This window comes from Arachis hypogaea, chromosome 10, assembly GCF_003086295.3.
Source record: "Arachis hypogaea cultivar Tifrunner chromosome 10, arahy.Tifrunner.gnm2.J5K5, whole genome shotgun sequence".
NCBI classification, from domain to species: domain Eukaryota; kingdom Viridiplantae; phylum Streptophyta; class Magnoliopsida; order Fabales; family Fabaceae; genus Arachis; species Arachis hypogaea.
Window position 1 is genome coordinate 102,027,741 of NC_092045.1, and position 16,860 is coordinate 102,044,600.

At 34.8% G+C, this 16,860-nt stretch overlaps 1 protein-coding gene and 2 pseudogenes across 1 annotated transcript; all 3 read left to right on the forward strand.

Annotated features, from left to right (window-relative positions):
• The first annotated feature begins 1,920 nt into the window (after window positions 1-1,920).
• On the forward strand, window positions 1,921-2,719 carry LOC112717837 (peroxidase 47-like; annotated as a pseudogene).
• An 872-nt stretch (window positions 2,720-3,591) lies between these two features.
• On the forward strand, window positions 3,592-5,906 carry LOC140175727 (uncharacterized). The gene is made up of 3 exons (XM_072204273.1): window positions 3,592-3,945; window positions 4,058-4,534; window positions 5,235-5,906. The coding sequence occupies exons 1-3, from the start codon at window positions 3,592-3,594 to the stop codon at window positions 5,904-5,906; spliced, it is 1,503 nt and encodes a 500-aa protein (XP_072060374.1).
• An 8,266-nt stretch (window positions 5,907-14,172) lies between these two features.
• Window positions 14,173-15,866, forward strand: LOC112717839 (peroxidase 47-like; annotated as a pseudogene).
• The last annotated feature ends 994 nt before the right edge of the window (window positions 15,867-16,860 follow it).

Genomic DNA, 16,860 nt, shown 5'->3' on the forward strand with positions numbered 1-16,860 from the left:
ATTTAGTATATTTTAAATTGTATTCAAAAAATAAAAAAATAGAATTAATTTCGAATAATATATCTTTATCTTATAATAACTTTTATTTTATTTTAATTTTTCATGTTAGTGCAATGGTTGGTTTTATGATTTGCTCAACTAAGGAACCACCCCTAAATTTCAAGTATACAGTGATTCCTATAGACGAAAAGGAGTTTTAGAAGGGCCATTGAAATTTTACATCAATTGATATAAGCTTAAAACAATTTTTTTATTATTGTTAACTATTGTTACGCAATTTTGATTTCTTTTTCTTTTTTATTATTTAGTATTTTTTATGGCATACAAAATAAGTTTTTCTCTCTTTATTTTACTTTTTTTTCCTCTACACTTTTCATTTTCGGCTCCCTACAATAATTATTATAGATGGTTTTAATGAAATAGCACGTTGCTTCATGTCTTGATTTAAATATTTTGCACTATTAGGTGTTAAAAGGATCATGTCAATGAAGATAAGTAGTCTAAAGTAAAAGGTAAAATGGTTTGCATGATGAAAAAAAATGATACAAGAAAAAATTAATGGAGATACACTGTAAATTGATTGGTAAATGTTGTACTTATCAAAATTAACGATTTGAAGCTGCTGTTAGATAACAAGAATATAATTGAATGGATAAACTCAAAAGCCAAAGAATAAGTAAACTGGAAGATGCAGTTTTTGAGGAACAAAACAATTAGCCCAGGCATATATTCCAGGATCTAAGCATTGTGGCCAAACGTAATAGAAAATTCAGAGCCAAATTAAAATAGATTGGGATTGAACTAGTTGTGAAAGAGAAACGAATGCGTTAGATGCTACGAGAATGTAATTTATTAAGGAAAATGACATAATGTAACGGTGCACTTAATGTTAACGATTTTAGAGACAAAATGGTAAGGTGTGCATGAAGGACATGAATACTAGTACTGGGTCTATTTTTTAGAATAGGACAACACGACAAGACTAGATAGAACAAGACACAAAGAATAGAAATATAAAATTTCATATTTTTGTATTTTGTTTGGTGATAAACCAGAACAAATTATGAAAATATAATTTATTCTCATTTTTTTTATTCAAAAAATTTTAAAAAAATATAATAATAAAAAAATTATAATTATGAAAAATTAATAAGAATAATAAAAAAAATAAAAAATAAATCGTGTTCTTTGTTAGTATCTCGGTGTCCTTTTTGTCAGGATAGACACAAAATACATTAATTCAGTGTCTATGGATACAATGTCTTTGTCTATGTCTCATCTATCAAACACGATTTGTATCTCTATGTCCCTGTCTCAGTGTTGTGTTCTGTCTCTATAAACAAATGCAGCCTAGGAGACTATCACGGACTGAACCAATTCTAAAAATAGAGTGATGCTATTGTAAAAAAATATTTTGTATTCTAAAAATTAATTATTATATATTATATATATTTATATGTATTAGTTAATAGTTTTTCATTATTTAAGTTAATTGAATACATTCTATGCCTTACAATTTTAATTAGCATATATGATATATTTAATATTTTTTTATTATTTTTGTATCATGTCTGTGCAACTGGATTGATGCACTATGTCACGGTAAATTTTAGAAAGTTAGATTTAACGGTATTTGTATAGTTTTCTAAATTGTTTGAGAATGCTCTAGATGGTTCTAGAACATTCTAGAATCTTCTAGAAGATCCTGAAATACCTTAGAAAGTTCTAGAAGATTCTAGAAGGTCATAGAGTATTTTAGAAGAGTCTTAATATATATAAAAGTATGAAGAGTAGTATGAAATAATCTAGAAGTATTTAGAAAGTTGTGGTAGAATAGATATTTGTAATGAAGGTTCTAGATGATTAATTTGGACCGTTGATTAGATTTAATCCTAACCATCTATTAAGGAGCTAAATTGAATGGCTATAATAGGAGGTGAGAATTAGTGTGTGAGTCATTTGTAACAAATATTTGAGAAATAAAGTATTCTTTCTACTAAAACTTCCTATTAAAAATATATATTATGAATGGCGCAATGAACAGGCAGGGCCAGTTTATGACATACCAAAGGGAAGAAAAGATGGAACAAAGTCCAAAATTGAGGATACCATGAATCTGCCATCTCCCAACTTCAATGCTTTTGATCTCATCAAGATGTTTGGCCAACATGGCTTTTCAGCACAAGAGATGGTGACTCTCTCTGGTAATTAATATACATATATGTTTCTATGCTTCTATTTCTATCTATACATGCTTGTTGATGAATAATGAATATCATAATTAAGGAAAACTTTTTGACAAAGGCTTCTAAATTCATAATTACTAGCTTTCACCGTGTCATTCCTCCTGTTACAAAATATCTATATATTAAACTATAAATGCATATAATTTTCAAATAGAATAGTGGATTTAAATTTGGACTCAAAATTTGCAAAGACACTGTCCAGAACATACAGTGATAGTAATAATGCTGAGCATCCCTTTGATGAAACAAGGAATGATTTCGATAACTTGTACTTCGAGGCTTTTGATTTCCGTCTCACATCGGATCAAACATTGTTCATTAGTCCAAGAACTAGGAACTTTGTCAACTCTTATGCACAAAACGAAGCCTTGTTCTTCTTGGATTTTCAACAAGCCATGATCAAAATGAGCTTGCTTGATATCAAAGAAGGTTTCAAGAGTCAAGTTAAAGATAACTGCTGCAAAATAAATTGAATTGGAAGATCTATCTATACCTTATTTAAAATTAATATATGATTTATGTATTTATGTCTATAGTTTGATAAATATTACATTAGCACATAAACATAATTGACAATTATCGAATTCAATAATTTCTCCAGAAATTTTGTAATTTCATTGAAATTGAATATGATACATACTTGTGAATAGTACATTGTTCCACCGAGATTAGTATCGAATATATGAATACTCGGCCTATGTAGGTTATGCCTCCTCAAAAAATTCCTATGGACCAAACCCCTGGAGCTTGGGAAAAAATCCAATAGAGGAAAAAAAGTCCATCAACCATGCATAATTTAAGGAATAATGAAAAAAAAAGCTCAACAATTGTTACAGATACCTAACTTAATTAGTTAGCAATTAATTAGTCATTCTTCCTACTGTATAGCAGTTAGTTAGGCTCTTAGCTCACTTATATATATATACCTTGTAATTACTTACGTACTCAATGAAATCATCTTTTTTCTCCATTCCCTTTTCACATTCCAATATGGTATCAGATGTAATTCTTTTTCACACTTCCGCATTATTCTCTCCCTTCATTCTTTAATTTTCTCAGGAAAATTTCCTAATTTTCCATTCTTCTTTCTCGCTCTTTCTCGTTTTGGCAAGAACATTCTTCCTCAATCGATACCTCTTCTTTTCCTCTATTCTTCTACTCATCAATCAGAATGTCTCCAATTTTTGTATCTACAGTTCCTTAGGGAGACTCCAATACTCCTCGAGTTCTGGCACCACCTTCGCCGATTCCTGATGCGTATCTGCTCCAGTCTGGCGATCACCAAGGGCTCGTGCTTATTTCACAACCCCTAGAAGAAGACAACCACGCTTCTTGGTGCAGATCGATGAGACTTGCGTTGAGTGGAAAATGCAAAATCTGCTTCATCGATGGCTCCCTCCCAAAGCCAGATCCAGTTCTTGACCATGCGCTCACTGAATCGTGGCAGTGCACAAACGACATCGTCACTACGTGGTTGCTGAATGCGATCTCCAAGGATATTGTGGCAAGCGTCATCTATGCTGGATCCGCGGCTTTACTCTGGCAAGATTTGGAGACTCGCTTCTCTCAGAACAACGCACCTCGCATCTTTGAGCTGAAGAGGTCACTCGTGTCTCTGACTCAAGGCTCTCTCTCGGTCTCACAGTATTTCACAAAGTTGAAGATACTTTGGGAAGAACTCAACACCTTCAAGCCATTGGTATCTTGTTCCTGTGGTGGCGTTAAGCCGATTCAAGCTTTTTTTTTATCAAGAATATATGATACTGTTCCTTATGGGTCTCAATGAGAATTTGGCAAGTGTTCAAAGCCAGATCCTATTGTCAGATCCACTGCCTCCGATTGGAAAAGTCTTTTCTCTTGTGTTGCAAGAGGAGAAGCAGAGAGCACTCACCTCTCCAAGCCAACATATGGCTTTTGCTGTTAAACAGTATCCAAGACCCACCGCTCCTTCTGGACCCAAGGTGAAAGGGAGGAAAGATTGTCCACTCTGTGCTCATTATGGGTTGCTGGGACATAATGAGGATAAATGTTATCGTCTCCATGGATATCCTCCTGGATATTCCCAGAACAAGCCTGTGAATGCCAAATCCCAAGTGCATCATGTTGCCAAGGTCGCTCATGATCAAGAAAGCCAAGATCCATCTCCAACATCCATCTTTTCACTTACAGCAGCTCAGTCCAACCAATTGATGACTCTCTTGCAAACTCAGCAGGCTCTTCAGGACATTGAACCTGAAATTTGTGCAGGTGAAGTGTTTTCCTCATGTTATTCGAATCAAATGGCAGAGGTTAGTTCTTGGATAATTGATTCCGGAGCTACCACTCACATCACTAATTCTTTTAAATTTTTGGAAAATGCCAAACCTCTTACAAATCATTTTTTTACTTTACCTGACCATACCAAAATTCATGCCTTACCTATTGGTAATGTTGTTATTAATTCTTCTTTAATCCTTTACAATGTCATATCCATTCCCTCTTTCCGAGTTAATTTGATTTCTGTTAGTTCTTTGTTGAAATTGTCTAACTGCAAAGTTCTCTTTTCTGACTTAGCCTTCATCATACAGGACATGACCTCCAAGAAGGTGATTGACAGAGGTGATGAAACTGATGACCTGTTTCTGCTACAATAACCTTTCACAGTTCGTACTAGGAGTTCTGTTCATAGCTGTAGATCAGTAACCAATGTTGATAGCACTATTTGGCATGTTCCTTTAGGTCACACTTCAGAAAAAGTCTTTAACAAATTGAGTCCTCTTTTGTCCAATAAAACTCTCAAATACAATCATTCTACTTGTGAAGTCTGTCCCTTAGCTAAACTCAAGCGTTTGTCTTTTCAATCCAATAATCATTTTTGTAAGAATTCCTTTGATTTGGTTCACTGTGATATTTGGGGCCCTTATAGAGCTCCAACTTATAATAATCATTCACACTCTCATCAATTTCTTTAATATGATTAAAACTCAGTTTAATACTAGGGTAAAGCAGGTGAGATCAGACAATGCTGGTGAATTAATGCTCCTTGATTACCTGAATTCCAAGGGTATGCTTCATCAATTCTCCTGTGTGGAACGGCCAGAACAAAACGCCGTTGTTGAAAGAAAGCACCAGCATCTACTCAATGTGGTCAGAGCATTGTTCTTTCAGTCCAAGGCCCTAATTGCCTTTTGGAAAGATTGTGTCTTGACTGCCACTTTCCTCATCAATTGCTTACCAAGTCCAGCACTCCAACACTGCTCTCCCTTTGATAGACTCTTCCTTAAGCAACCTGACTATCAGTCTTTGAGAGTCTTCGACTACTTGGCTCATGCATCTTCTCTTCTATCTCAGAGACACAAGTTCTCCCCTAGAGCAGTGCGTGCAATCTTCATTGGCTATCCTTTTGGTTACAAGGGATACAAGTTGTATGACCCAATGAACAAGAAGATTTTCATCTCCAGAGATGTTTCCTTTATCGAAAATGAATTTTCCTTTCGGCAATTAACCGATACTTCCAGGCCCATGGTGGACAATTTCCTTGACATAGTTATCCCATCATCCATCACTGATGCAGTCCCTCTAACCACACTTACCAGCCCTCATTCTGGCCAACCACCATCTCAACTATCTGTGGATATGCTAGTCACTGAACCTACCTCACAAGTCACAACATCAATCTAATATTCCAAGCTCACCAATTAACTTGAGAAAATCGTCCAGACAACACAGACCACCATCTTACCTCAAGGATTATCAGTGCAATATTGTCTCTCATGGGACTCTAGATCAGTTTCAACATATCTCACACTATCACTCTCATTTCATAACTAATGTTATTGCAATTCCTGAGCCCTCTTTCTTTCATCAAGCCGTGAAGTACCCTAAGTCGAGGCAGGCTATGGATGAGGAGCTTTAAGCCATGAAGGCCACTAATACTCGGACTTTAGTTTCTCTTCCACCAGAAAAACATACCATTGGATGTCGTTGGGTGTACAAAGTCAAGTGTAAGGCAGATGGCTCAGTGGAGCGCTATAAGGCCCGTTTGGTTGCAAAGGGCTATACGCAGCAGGCAGGCATTGATTTTAAGGACACCTTCTCTCCCGTGGCCAAATTCACCACTGTCAGGGTTCTCCTTTCTTTTGCAGCCATCAACAATTGGTTTTTATTGCAACTAGATGTGAACAACGCCTTTTTGAACAGTGACTTGTTCGAAGAAGTTTATATGGACCTGCCTCTTGGTTACAAGTCCAAGAGCTCTGGACTCGTATGCAAGTTGAACAAGTCCATCTATGGTTTGAGACAAGCCTCAAGACAATGGTTCTATAAATTCACTTCAGCGCTGCTCACTCACAAGTTCAAACAGTCCAAGCATGATTACTCTCTCTTCTCTTATGGTAGTGGCGACAAGATTATTTACTTGCTGGTTTATGTAGATAACATCATACTAGTGATCCCTTCCAAGGATATGATGCATAAGGTGCATAAACTGTTAGAGGCCTCCTTTAAGTTGAAGATTCTGGGTGATTTGAAGTATTTATTAGGCTTGGAACTAGCAAGTCCAGTGATGGAATTGTCCTCAGCCAAAGAAAGTACACCTAAGCATCTTGGAGGACACTAATTTTACAGATTCCAAGTCTGTTTCTTTGCCTATGGATGCTAACCTCAAGCTGAGTAACTCCGATGGTGATTTACTTGCGGACTCATCCATCTACCGGAGACTAATAGGGAGGTTAATGTAGCTCACTATATCCCATTCGGACATTACCTATGCGGTGTCTACCCTTAGTCAATTCTTGTCTAAGCCTATAACTACTCACATGAATACATTTCACCATCTCTTGAGATACTTAAAAGGAACCGTGGGTCAAGGGTTATTATTTTCTGCAAAATCAGAAAAGAGGCTAATGGCTTATGCGGATGCAGATTGGTCGGGATGTCCCGACATTAGGAGAAGCGTTTTAGATTACTGTGTGTTCATTGGGGACTCTCTAATTTCCTGGAGGTCAAAGAAACAACTAACAGTTTTCCGATCATCTGTTGAATCTGAATACAGAGCTATGGCAGCTGTGGCTGCTGAATTGACTTGGTTGACAGGACTCCTATCTGATTTTCAAATCAAAGCACCATCTTCCATGCTGTTTTGTGACTCTATGTCAGCCATCTACATTGCATCAAATCCCACATTCCACGAGAGGACCAAGCATATTGAGGTAGACTGCCATTTTGTTTGAGAGAAAGTTGTGGCAGGATTCATCAAACTGATCCATGAACTCAGCATCAGCTTGTCGATGTCTTCATGAAGCCAATAACTCTAACCCAGTTCCACAATCTCATCTCCAAGTTTGGCATGATCGACATCTACCTGCCAACTTGAGGAGGGATGTTACGGATACCTAACTTAATTAGTTAGCAATTAATTAGTCATTCTTCCTACTGTATAGCAGTTAGATATACCTTGTAATTACTTACTTACTCAATGAAGTCATCCTTTTTTCTCCATTTTCTTTCACATTCCAATAAAAAATTTATAACCTCATATAACTATGCTCTAGAATAAAGAATACCCTTGGAGTCGGCAAGAAGAAGGTGAGTGAGTTCTGGCGGAGGCCTATTCAGAAGAGAAAATGCAGAACTCAAAGAAGAGCCAATCTTTGCCAGAAAATCAGCACACGAATTTGCTTCTCTCATGGCATGGTAGATAGTGACATCCCACTCAAAAAGCATGAACCGATGAATTTCTTCCACAATGTCTACGAATTTCGGAAAGTCTCCGGCATTGTCATGAATAATCTCAAGAGCTACCATGCAATCACTTTCACATTCCACCTTTCTGTACCCAAACTGCCACGCCAACCACAAACCATGGCAAATAGCTACTAGTTCCGCTACGACACTACCGGCAAAACCAATATGACTGACGAATCCGACAATGCAGCTGCCATCTTGATCTCTAAGCAAGCCACCACATCCGGCTCTTCCTGGATTTCCTCTTGAACTTCCATCCACGTTGAGTTTGATAGCCCCTTCAGACGGTGGAACCCAGCGAACTAGCATCCTTTGCATACAAACATAGTAAATTGTCAAACTAAACACAACTATGTCTGATCTTCATTGCAATATTCAAAGATGCTATTATAATCTTGCAACGATTTTGTACTGTGTACATAGCTAAGGAAAACTAATGGCAAAGATAAAAACATGTGGGCACCAAACCACAGGGCTTTAATTTGGATCAAACTTGATCATACATATGTGAAACATTTTTTATATAAAGTGATATATGTTTAATTTGTAGCCAAAATAAAAATATTAAGTAGTAATAAAGAGATTATTTACTTGATTTCAGACTGGGTTGGATCCCTGATTGAGAGGAATAGAATGATGTGATGAACAAAAACAAGAACTAGAACTTGAGTGCGTTGTGGGTTGATGGTATAACTGTAAGTGAATGAAATGGTCAATTATTTTTATTCAAATTTAAAGAGATTCCTTGAAATGAAATGATTTGTCGCGTCTTGTATTGTTTTCAGTGAAAGGTACGAGGCCTTAGTTGGAGAGAATGAGAGAAAGAGGGATTTGAGATGAGTTGAGAGTGTGAACTTCATATTGTAATTATATTTGTTCAACAACTGCTTGAAATGCATTGCTTAAATAGCATAGAGTAACTAACTGAACTCTCACGTGTAACTAACCGCTGATTCTCAAGTTATTTTATTTAGAGTAATTCTCCACATACAAGTAATTTTCAATACAAGTCATATAAGTCATTTATATTCACGCCATTTTACGTTTTTTTGTGCCTCTTTTTCTTCTTCTTCTTTCTCCGTGCTTCCTTTTCCTCTTCTTCTTCTTCTTCTTCTTCTTCTTCTTCTTCTTCTTCTTCTTCTTCTTCTTCTTCTTCTTCTTCTTCTTCTTCTTCTTCTTCTTCTTCCTTCGTGTCTCTTTTTCTTCTTCTTTGTAATTTTTCTCTCTCGTTATCATCGTCATCAACATCACCTCTTCCTCCCGCTTTTTTTTATTGAAATTTCTTCTCCTCTTTTTATTTTCTCTTTCTCCTTCATCAAAATCACCAGAAAAAATGAAGAAACATTATTCAAGGTAATGTTTTACTATTCTTCTAGATTTTTTTTCTAGATTTGTCTCTGTCATGTGCCTCATCCTTAACTAGCAAAACATTAAAAGATTTCAAGAAGAAATATACTGTCTCCCCCTATATTGGGTGTATTTCTTAAATCCTTTGGGTGTATTTATTAAATCCTTTGGATGTATTTCTATAATCTTTTGGGTGTATTTCTGTAATTGTTTGGTTTATTTCTGTAACTGTTTGGGCGTATTTCTGCAATCCTTTGGATGTATTTCTGTAATCGTTTGGGTGTATTTTTGTAATCATTCGGGTGTATTTCTGATGTTCCATCATCTTCAAAACAATTTCAAAGTTTGATTTCAGAAACCATGAAAATCGAAAAAAACAGAAGGAGATTGAAAGCAAAGAGAGAACGCTTTTCCATACAAATCATACAAGTCATTTATATTCACGCCGTTTTCACGTTTTTTTTCTTCTTTTTCTTCTTCTTCTTTCTCCATGCTTCCTCTTTCTCTTCTTCTTCTTCTTCTTCTTCTTCTTCTTCTTCTTCTTCTTCTTCTTCTTCTTCTTCTTCTTCTTCTTCTTCTTCTTCTTCTTCTTCTTTCTCTATGTCTCTTCTTCTTCTTTTTCGTAAAAAAGGAAACGAAGATGAAACACGCGAAAATGATTCAATAACGCGCGTGTTAGGCCCAACTTGTAAGACTTGTAAACAAAAATGACTTGTATGTGTAGCACTCCTCTTTTATTTATATGTCTAGTATAGAAATTCATATACTGACTGAATCTCCATTTTGAAGAGGTATTTTTTTTTGGCAATATATATTTCTGTTATGTAATTTGAGCGACGAAATCCTTACAAAATGTGTCCCCCTAATAATTACTAGAGAAAAGGACAAATAGGTTCCTGATCTCTTTATTCGCGGACATTTTCGTTTTTGATGATTGAAAAATACATTCATGTCCCTGACCCTTTAAAAATGTGGACAAATCTACCCCCGTTAAACTCAGTCCATTAGCCCCGTCGGAAAACGCTGACGTGGCTCCCATGGCGCTGACGTAACCGTTACGGGATGACACGTGGGCTAGACCTTCTGAAAATATGACGTATTAGTCCGTAGGCTCCAAAACGATCGTGTTTTCCATGTCTTGCTTCCATTGATGCTCTTCAACGTCACCAAATTTCTTCTCTCGCCGGTCCCTTGCATCACTCAACCCAAACCTTGCAATGTGCTCATCCAACCACAACAAGAACTTGCAATGGGGTTGTCTCATCTGCACAAAATCAGTCCACAGAACTCATCATAAAAAACTGGTTTTGAGACCCTAACACTAACAGAGTTCCACACACTTATACATACCTTATAAAACGGACATCCGAGAAATAATCTGTTAGGGTTTCTGTTCGTCTTCGACATGAAGAGGTGGCATGTTCTTCACAGAAGCACTTCAGTGAGATGCCATCTTTGCCATCCTTTCCCTTAGGACCCAAGCCTTCAGTAAATTGCTCCTCTCTTCCTACACCTCCGCTTCTTCTCGAGCTAGATAATACCCCATCGGATGTCATGCTCCCTTTCTTCATTCACCAGCTTCACCCTTTCTGTGCAATCAGGAATTAGGGATCAAGAATTTCAAAGATTGAGGGTGGGGGATAAACAGCGTCGTTTTGGAGCCTAGGGACTAATACGTCCTATTTTCAGAAGGTCTAACCCACATGTCATCTCGTGACGGTCAGGTTAGTGTCACGGGAGCTACGTCAGCGTTTTCGGACGGGGCTAACGGACTGAGTTTAATGGGGATAGATTTGTCCATATTTTTAAAAGATCAAGGATATGAATGTATTTTCCAATCGTCGAAGACGAAAATATCCGCAGAAAAAAACTCAGAGACCCATTTATCCTTTTCTCTAATTACTAATTTCCCTTATGTCGTATACTAGCAGATAGGGTCTAACATAAATCTAATAAAAAGTCTAACATAAATTAGGAACAACAAAATTAGAGATATATTAAAAAATTCTAGGAAATTAAATACATCAAATACATCACTAATTAAATAAAGCTAGAATTATAGTGCAAGGAAGGTACAGATGCTCGCTGACGGACTGAAATCGGTGGAGCCTGTCGCCATAGCAGAAAAGGCAGAAGGAGGGCATATTTAATTAGGAAAGGGTAGGGTTTTTTTTAATAAAACATAAATTCACAAATCTTCTTTTCTTTAAAAGAAAAAACGAAAGCTAATGAATTATATCTTAAATAATATAGTCTTTCCATACTCATCTAAGAAGTCGCAGGTTTAAATCTCACTCTCTTTGGTAAACCAAATGTTAAAATACTATTTGGTTTATGCTTAAAATTAGCTGTCATATCCATTTAGTTTTCCTTTTGTGCTTGAATTTTAGGCAGTTCTCAAGTTTTTGCGCAATCGAAAAGCTTAAAAGTTTGCATTGGGGAAGTTATTAGGATAAAACACCTTGAACATGTGAGGTACATTAAAATTGTCTATTTTACTAGATACTCTACCTCTGAATTTATATGCTTTTGATATTCATGTATTTAATCAACAAGTTCACTTTATCCACATTATGTGAAGAATTCAACTCCAACTCTTATGTATTCTTAAGTGGTTTAACAAATATTCCCGAAAACACTTGGTGAGAGAAACTTTGGTTGGGCTTTAAAGGCTTAGATCAACGTTGTGCTTATGTATCAATAAATTTTTTGCAGATCCTGTTTGAAGATGGCTGTGTTGAAATTTTGGACATGTCCAAAGAAGATTGGGAACTCACAAGTTTGTGACACAATTACTTTTGAGTGCTGCACTACCACTTACTTCCTTTTTAGTATTTTTTCAGTATTTATCTTTGTGACACTAGTAGTGTTTCTTCCGGATTATGTGCTTGTTATGATAGATTGACGCCTTAGGCGTTGATTTTGATTACTATGCTTTTTTTTTTTTATTTGTCTCCCTTAGCTACTTTTAAGGATGTTCTTCGCATTGAGGGTAAGTTTGATAAAGTTTATTGTGTTTGATAATTCAAAAAGACCGTGTACTTGTGTTTTTAGTTTTTAAAAGTATTAGGTGCTTTTGAAAACACCTATGAAGATATTTTTTAAAGCTAGTTTATTCTTTTCAAAATTAAGAAGTCTAATATAATTTTATTATATATTAATGATTTTCTAGATTTATGCTTACTCTTTATTACATTTACTTTTATGTATATTAAAGTCATTTCAAGTTTTAAAACAATTTGACCAAACATAATTTTACCCAACCCACCCTGAATGCTTGCTTTGATGAGCAGTATTTTCCGTTCTAGATGAGGATTCTAAGCTAACAGAATTGCTATAATGTCATTGTTCCTGCTGCGATAATTTTCTTGTCATTGTAGGATACAAGAAATAGGGCTATAGCTATGCCCTCTGTATTTTCATTTATTTTTATATATATAAATAGGGAAAAGCATGTGAAGGGAATTAAGTTCCTTACTTATTTCTGCTAAATTGTGAAAATGAAAACCATTTGAACAGAACACCACACATTTCCTTAAGCCAAATTCCTCCTAAGATTGCTATAACTAGTGAAAATGGAGGCATTATTCTTTCATTTCATGTACATAATTCTTTGGAGTTGCTGAGGCTCTGAAAATTCATTCTGATAGAAAGCTTAATACCTAGACTAGAAGATTGTTGTGTTACTACTAGAGATATTTTGTGTCTCTGCAAATCTTGATTGTACTATAAAATGAGAATTCATCTTGTAACCTTACCTTGGATTTGCACAATTGTTGTATCCATTAGTTCTTTGATTCAAAGAATCTTAAAATTTGTGATGAAATATGAGGGGGTTTCCTATAGTGAATGCAAGCAGGCTTATGTCAATAAAGAGAAGGCACATCAGTGTTGTGCTTAGCATGTATTTGTGGAGATCCATTTTTAGTGTTAAATTTTGTTGTTTCCACTGAGACATTATTTGGCAAAATTTATGGATACAGAACTTGGGATAACATGTAATTTGATGATCTTGGAATGTAAGAACAAATCCATTGTTGCTTTAAATATATGGTGAATAATATTTATACCAAATTTTATGGAAATAGACATTAATAAGCATATAATAAAAAATTCTTGTTTATTTATATTTTGAATAAATATATTATGTTAATTATCATGCATATATCTTGAATAAATTACGTTATTTGATCCTTATTCATGTATAAACTAGATTCTAATTCAAAGTTATGAATAGTATAGTGTATAATCTTACCTTTACATATACACTTGAAAGGAACAAATCTGATTATATAACTATGCATAAATTCAACATATTATTTCATTTCATTTGATAAAAATTGAATACAGTGAGAGTAGCATGCTGATGCTCATAACATATACATACGGAATAAAAGACCTCTCCCACATGTAACTTAGACGCGTATGAACCACTATACTAACTCACACAATAACAGTAATTATAACGAAATAACCAATTTTCAAAATAAATTTTATTATAAAATTATTTACTTACATCAAAATTAAACTCAATAAAATTATACATAGGTAAACACCCTTATTACGTGTCAACTTACATGCAAATGCAATCACCATGCATCCATATATAGCAGTCATATTGACCAATATGATTACGTAGGATTCAAGAAATTTAGAAAACAAAAGTAAACGATAAACCACTATACAGATATTTAATTTTTTTAGCCTTTCAATCTTATCTTAATCTAATTTTGTGCTTATTTTGTATATTTTCAATCATTATATATAGCACACATATACATATTTATATAGTAGTTGTGTTGTATCATTGATTAATATGGTGTACAAAAGGCCATTTAAGTGTTTGAAGACAGTGATGGCTAATTTGGTGACAGTGTTTGTTGTGATGGGAATTATAGTGAGTGGTTTCAGAATTGGAGCAGATGGTTTGAACATGAATTACTATTTTGTTGAATCTGTTGTTAAGGACATTGTCAATAGGGCATTGGAAGATGATCCTTCACTTGCTGCTCCTCTTCTTAGAATGCACTTCCATGATTGTTTCATTCAGGTTCTTAATTTCATTTCTATTTTAATCAAGTTTTTGGTAATTAATAATGATCGTGTTGTTGTATGGCGAAAATATTCAGATGAGTTTGTTATTAGGGTGTCAGTATCATGTTCGGAGATTTTGTTTTGGAGTTTCTGTGAGTAATATATTAAATAAGAGAGAAATACTTGCATGTTCTTAAAACATATTTAATGTGCGTTTTATTTTAAAAGTATTTATAATTCTTCATTTTTTTAATGTTGAAAAATAACGTTAATGACTTAGTAATTACAAATAATTTTGGAATAAATATCAAATGTGTTGTAAAAATTAGAAATATTTCTCAATATTAATATAAATTATGGTTTTTTGAGGGGGTTTTTTACTGCAAAACAAACATGCTTCTTTTTTTGTGAGTGTAAGTGATCAATAAATTATATATTTAAAAAAAATTCGAACATATGTTATCATTTTAATTGAGAAACTTAATATACTAACATGTTTTGATTTTCTTTGAGAATTGAATGGAATGAGTGAACAAGAACTTGAATGTTCTAAAACAATGAAAGACAGAGTGCAGAAATAAAAAAAGTACTGATAACTCATAAGAATAGAGGTAGTTATATACATAATGCACAAAAAAAGTGTCATTCTTATTAATTGGTATAGTAAATAAGTAACTCACTAAAAAAATGTCATACATGTTGTATCCATTTTTCTGCCATAAAATTGAGCATATATTGCAGATTATAAATATTCTAACAAGGTCCAAAATTGAGGATACCATTAATCTGCCATTTCCCAACTTGAATGCTTTTGATCTCATCAAGATGTTTGGCCAACATGGCTTTTCAGCACAAGAGATGGTGGCTCTCTCTGGTAATTAATATACATATATGTCCCTATGCTTCTATTTCTATCTATACATGCTTGTTGACGAATAATGAATATCATAATTAAGTGAAACTTTTTGACAAAGGCTTCTAAATTCATAATTACTAGCTTTCACTGTGTCATTCCTTCTGTTAAAAAATGTCTATATATTAAACTATAAATGCATATAATTTTCGAATACAATAGTTGATAGAGATTATGCAACAAGGAAACATTTTTAATACTGTTTTGTGGTTTTGAATTTTTAGGGGCTCATACAATAGGAGTAGCTAGGTGTTCTTCTTTCAAGAATAGACTAACAAAAATAGATCCAAATTTGAACTCAGAATTTGCAAAGACACTGTCCAGAACATGCAGTGATGGTGACAATGCTGAGCAGCCCTTCGATGAAACAAGGGATGATTTCGACAACTTGTACATCGACGCTTTGGTCTCTGGCAACGGGGTTCTCGCATCTAATCAAACATTGTTCACTAGTCCAAGAACTAGAAATTTTGTCAACTCTTATACAAAACCAAGCCTTGTTCTTCTTGGATTTTCAACAAGTCATGGTCAAAATGAGCTTGCTTGATATCAAAGAAGGTTCTAAGGGTCAAGTTAGAGATAACTGCCGCAAAATAAACTGAATTGGAGGATCTAGCTATCCTTATCATATGATCCATGTATTTATATGTCTATGGTTTGATAAATATTACATTTGCAATGATGAACATAATTGACAATTATTAATATAGAATTCAACAATTTCTCCATGAATTTTGTAATTTCATTAAGGTTGAATATGATACATTTAAATAGTACATTGTTCCACCAAGATTGGTATAGACTATATGGATACTTGGCCTATGTAGGTTATGCCTCCTTAAAAAATCCCTATGAACCAAACCTCTGGAGCTTAGGAAAAAATCCAATAGAGGAAAAAGAGTACATCAACCATGCATAATTTAAGGAATAATAAAAAAAGAGCTCAAGAATTTTTATAACCTCGTACAATTAAGCTCTAGAATAAAGAACACTCATGGAGTCTGCAAGAAGAAGGTGTGTGAGTTCCGGCGAAGGCCTATTCATAAGAGAAAACGCATAACTAGAAGAAGAACCGATCTTTGCCAAAAAATCAGCACACGAATTTGCTTCTCTCATGACATGGTAGATAATGACATCCCACTCAAGAAGCATGAACTAGTGAATTTCTCCCACAATGTATGCGAATTCCGAAAGTCTCCGACATTGCCATGAATAATCTCAAAAGCCACCATGCAATCACTTTCACATTCCACCTTTCTGTACCCAAACTGTCACGCCAACCACAAACCATGGCGAATAACTACTAGTTCCGCTGCGACGCTGCTGGCGAAACCAATATGACTGACGAATCCAACAATGCAGTTGCCATCTTGATCTCTAAGCAAGCCACCACATCCAGCTCTTCCTGGATTTCCACTTGAACTTCCATCCACGTTGAGTTTGATAGCCCCTTCAGACGGTGGAACCCAGCGAACTAGCATCCTTTGCATACAAACACAGTAACTGTCAAACCAAACACAACTACATCTGATCTTCATTGCAATATTCAAATATGCTATCAAGAGATATTTACTTGACCTAAACTTCGTTAATGTG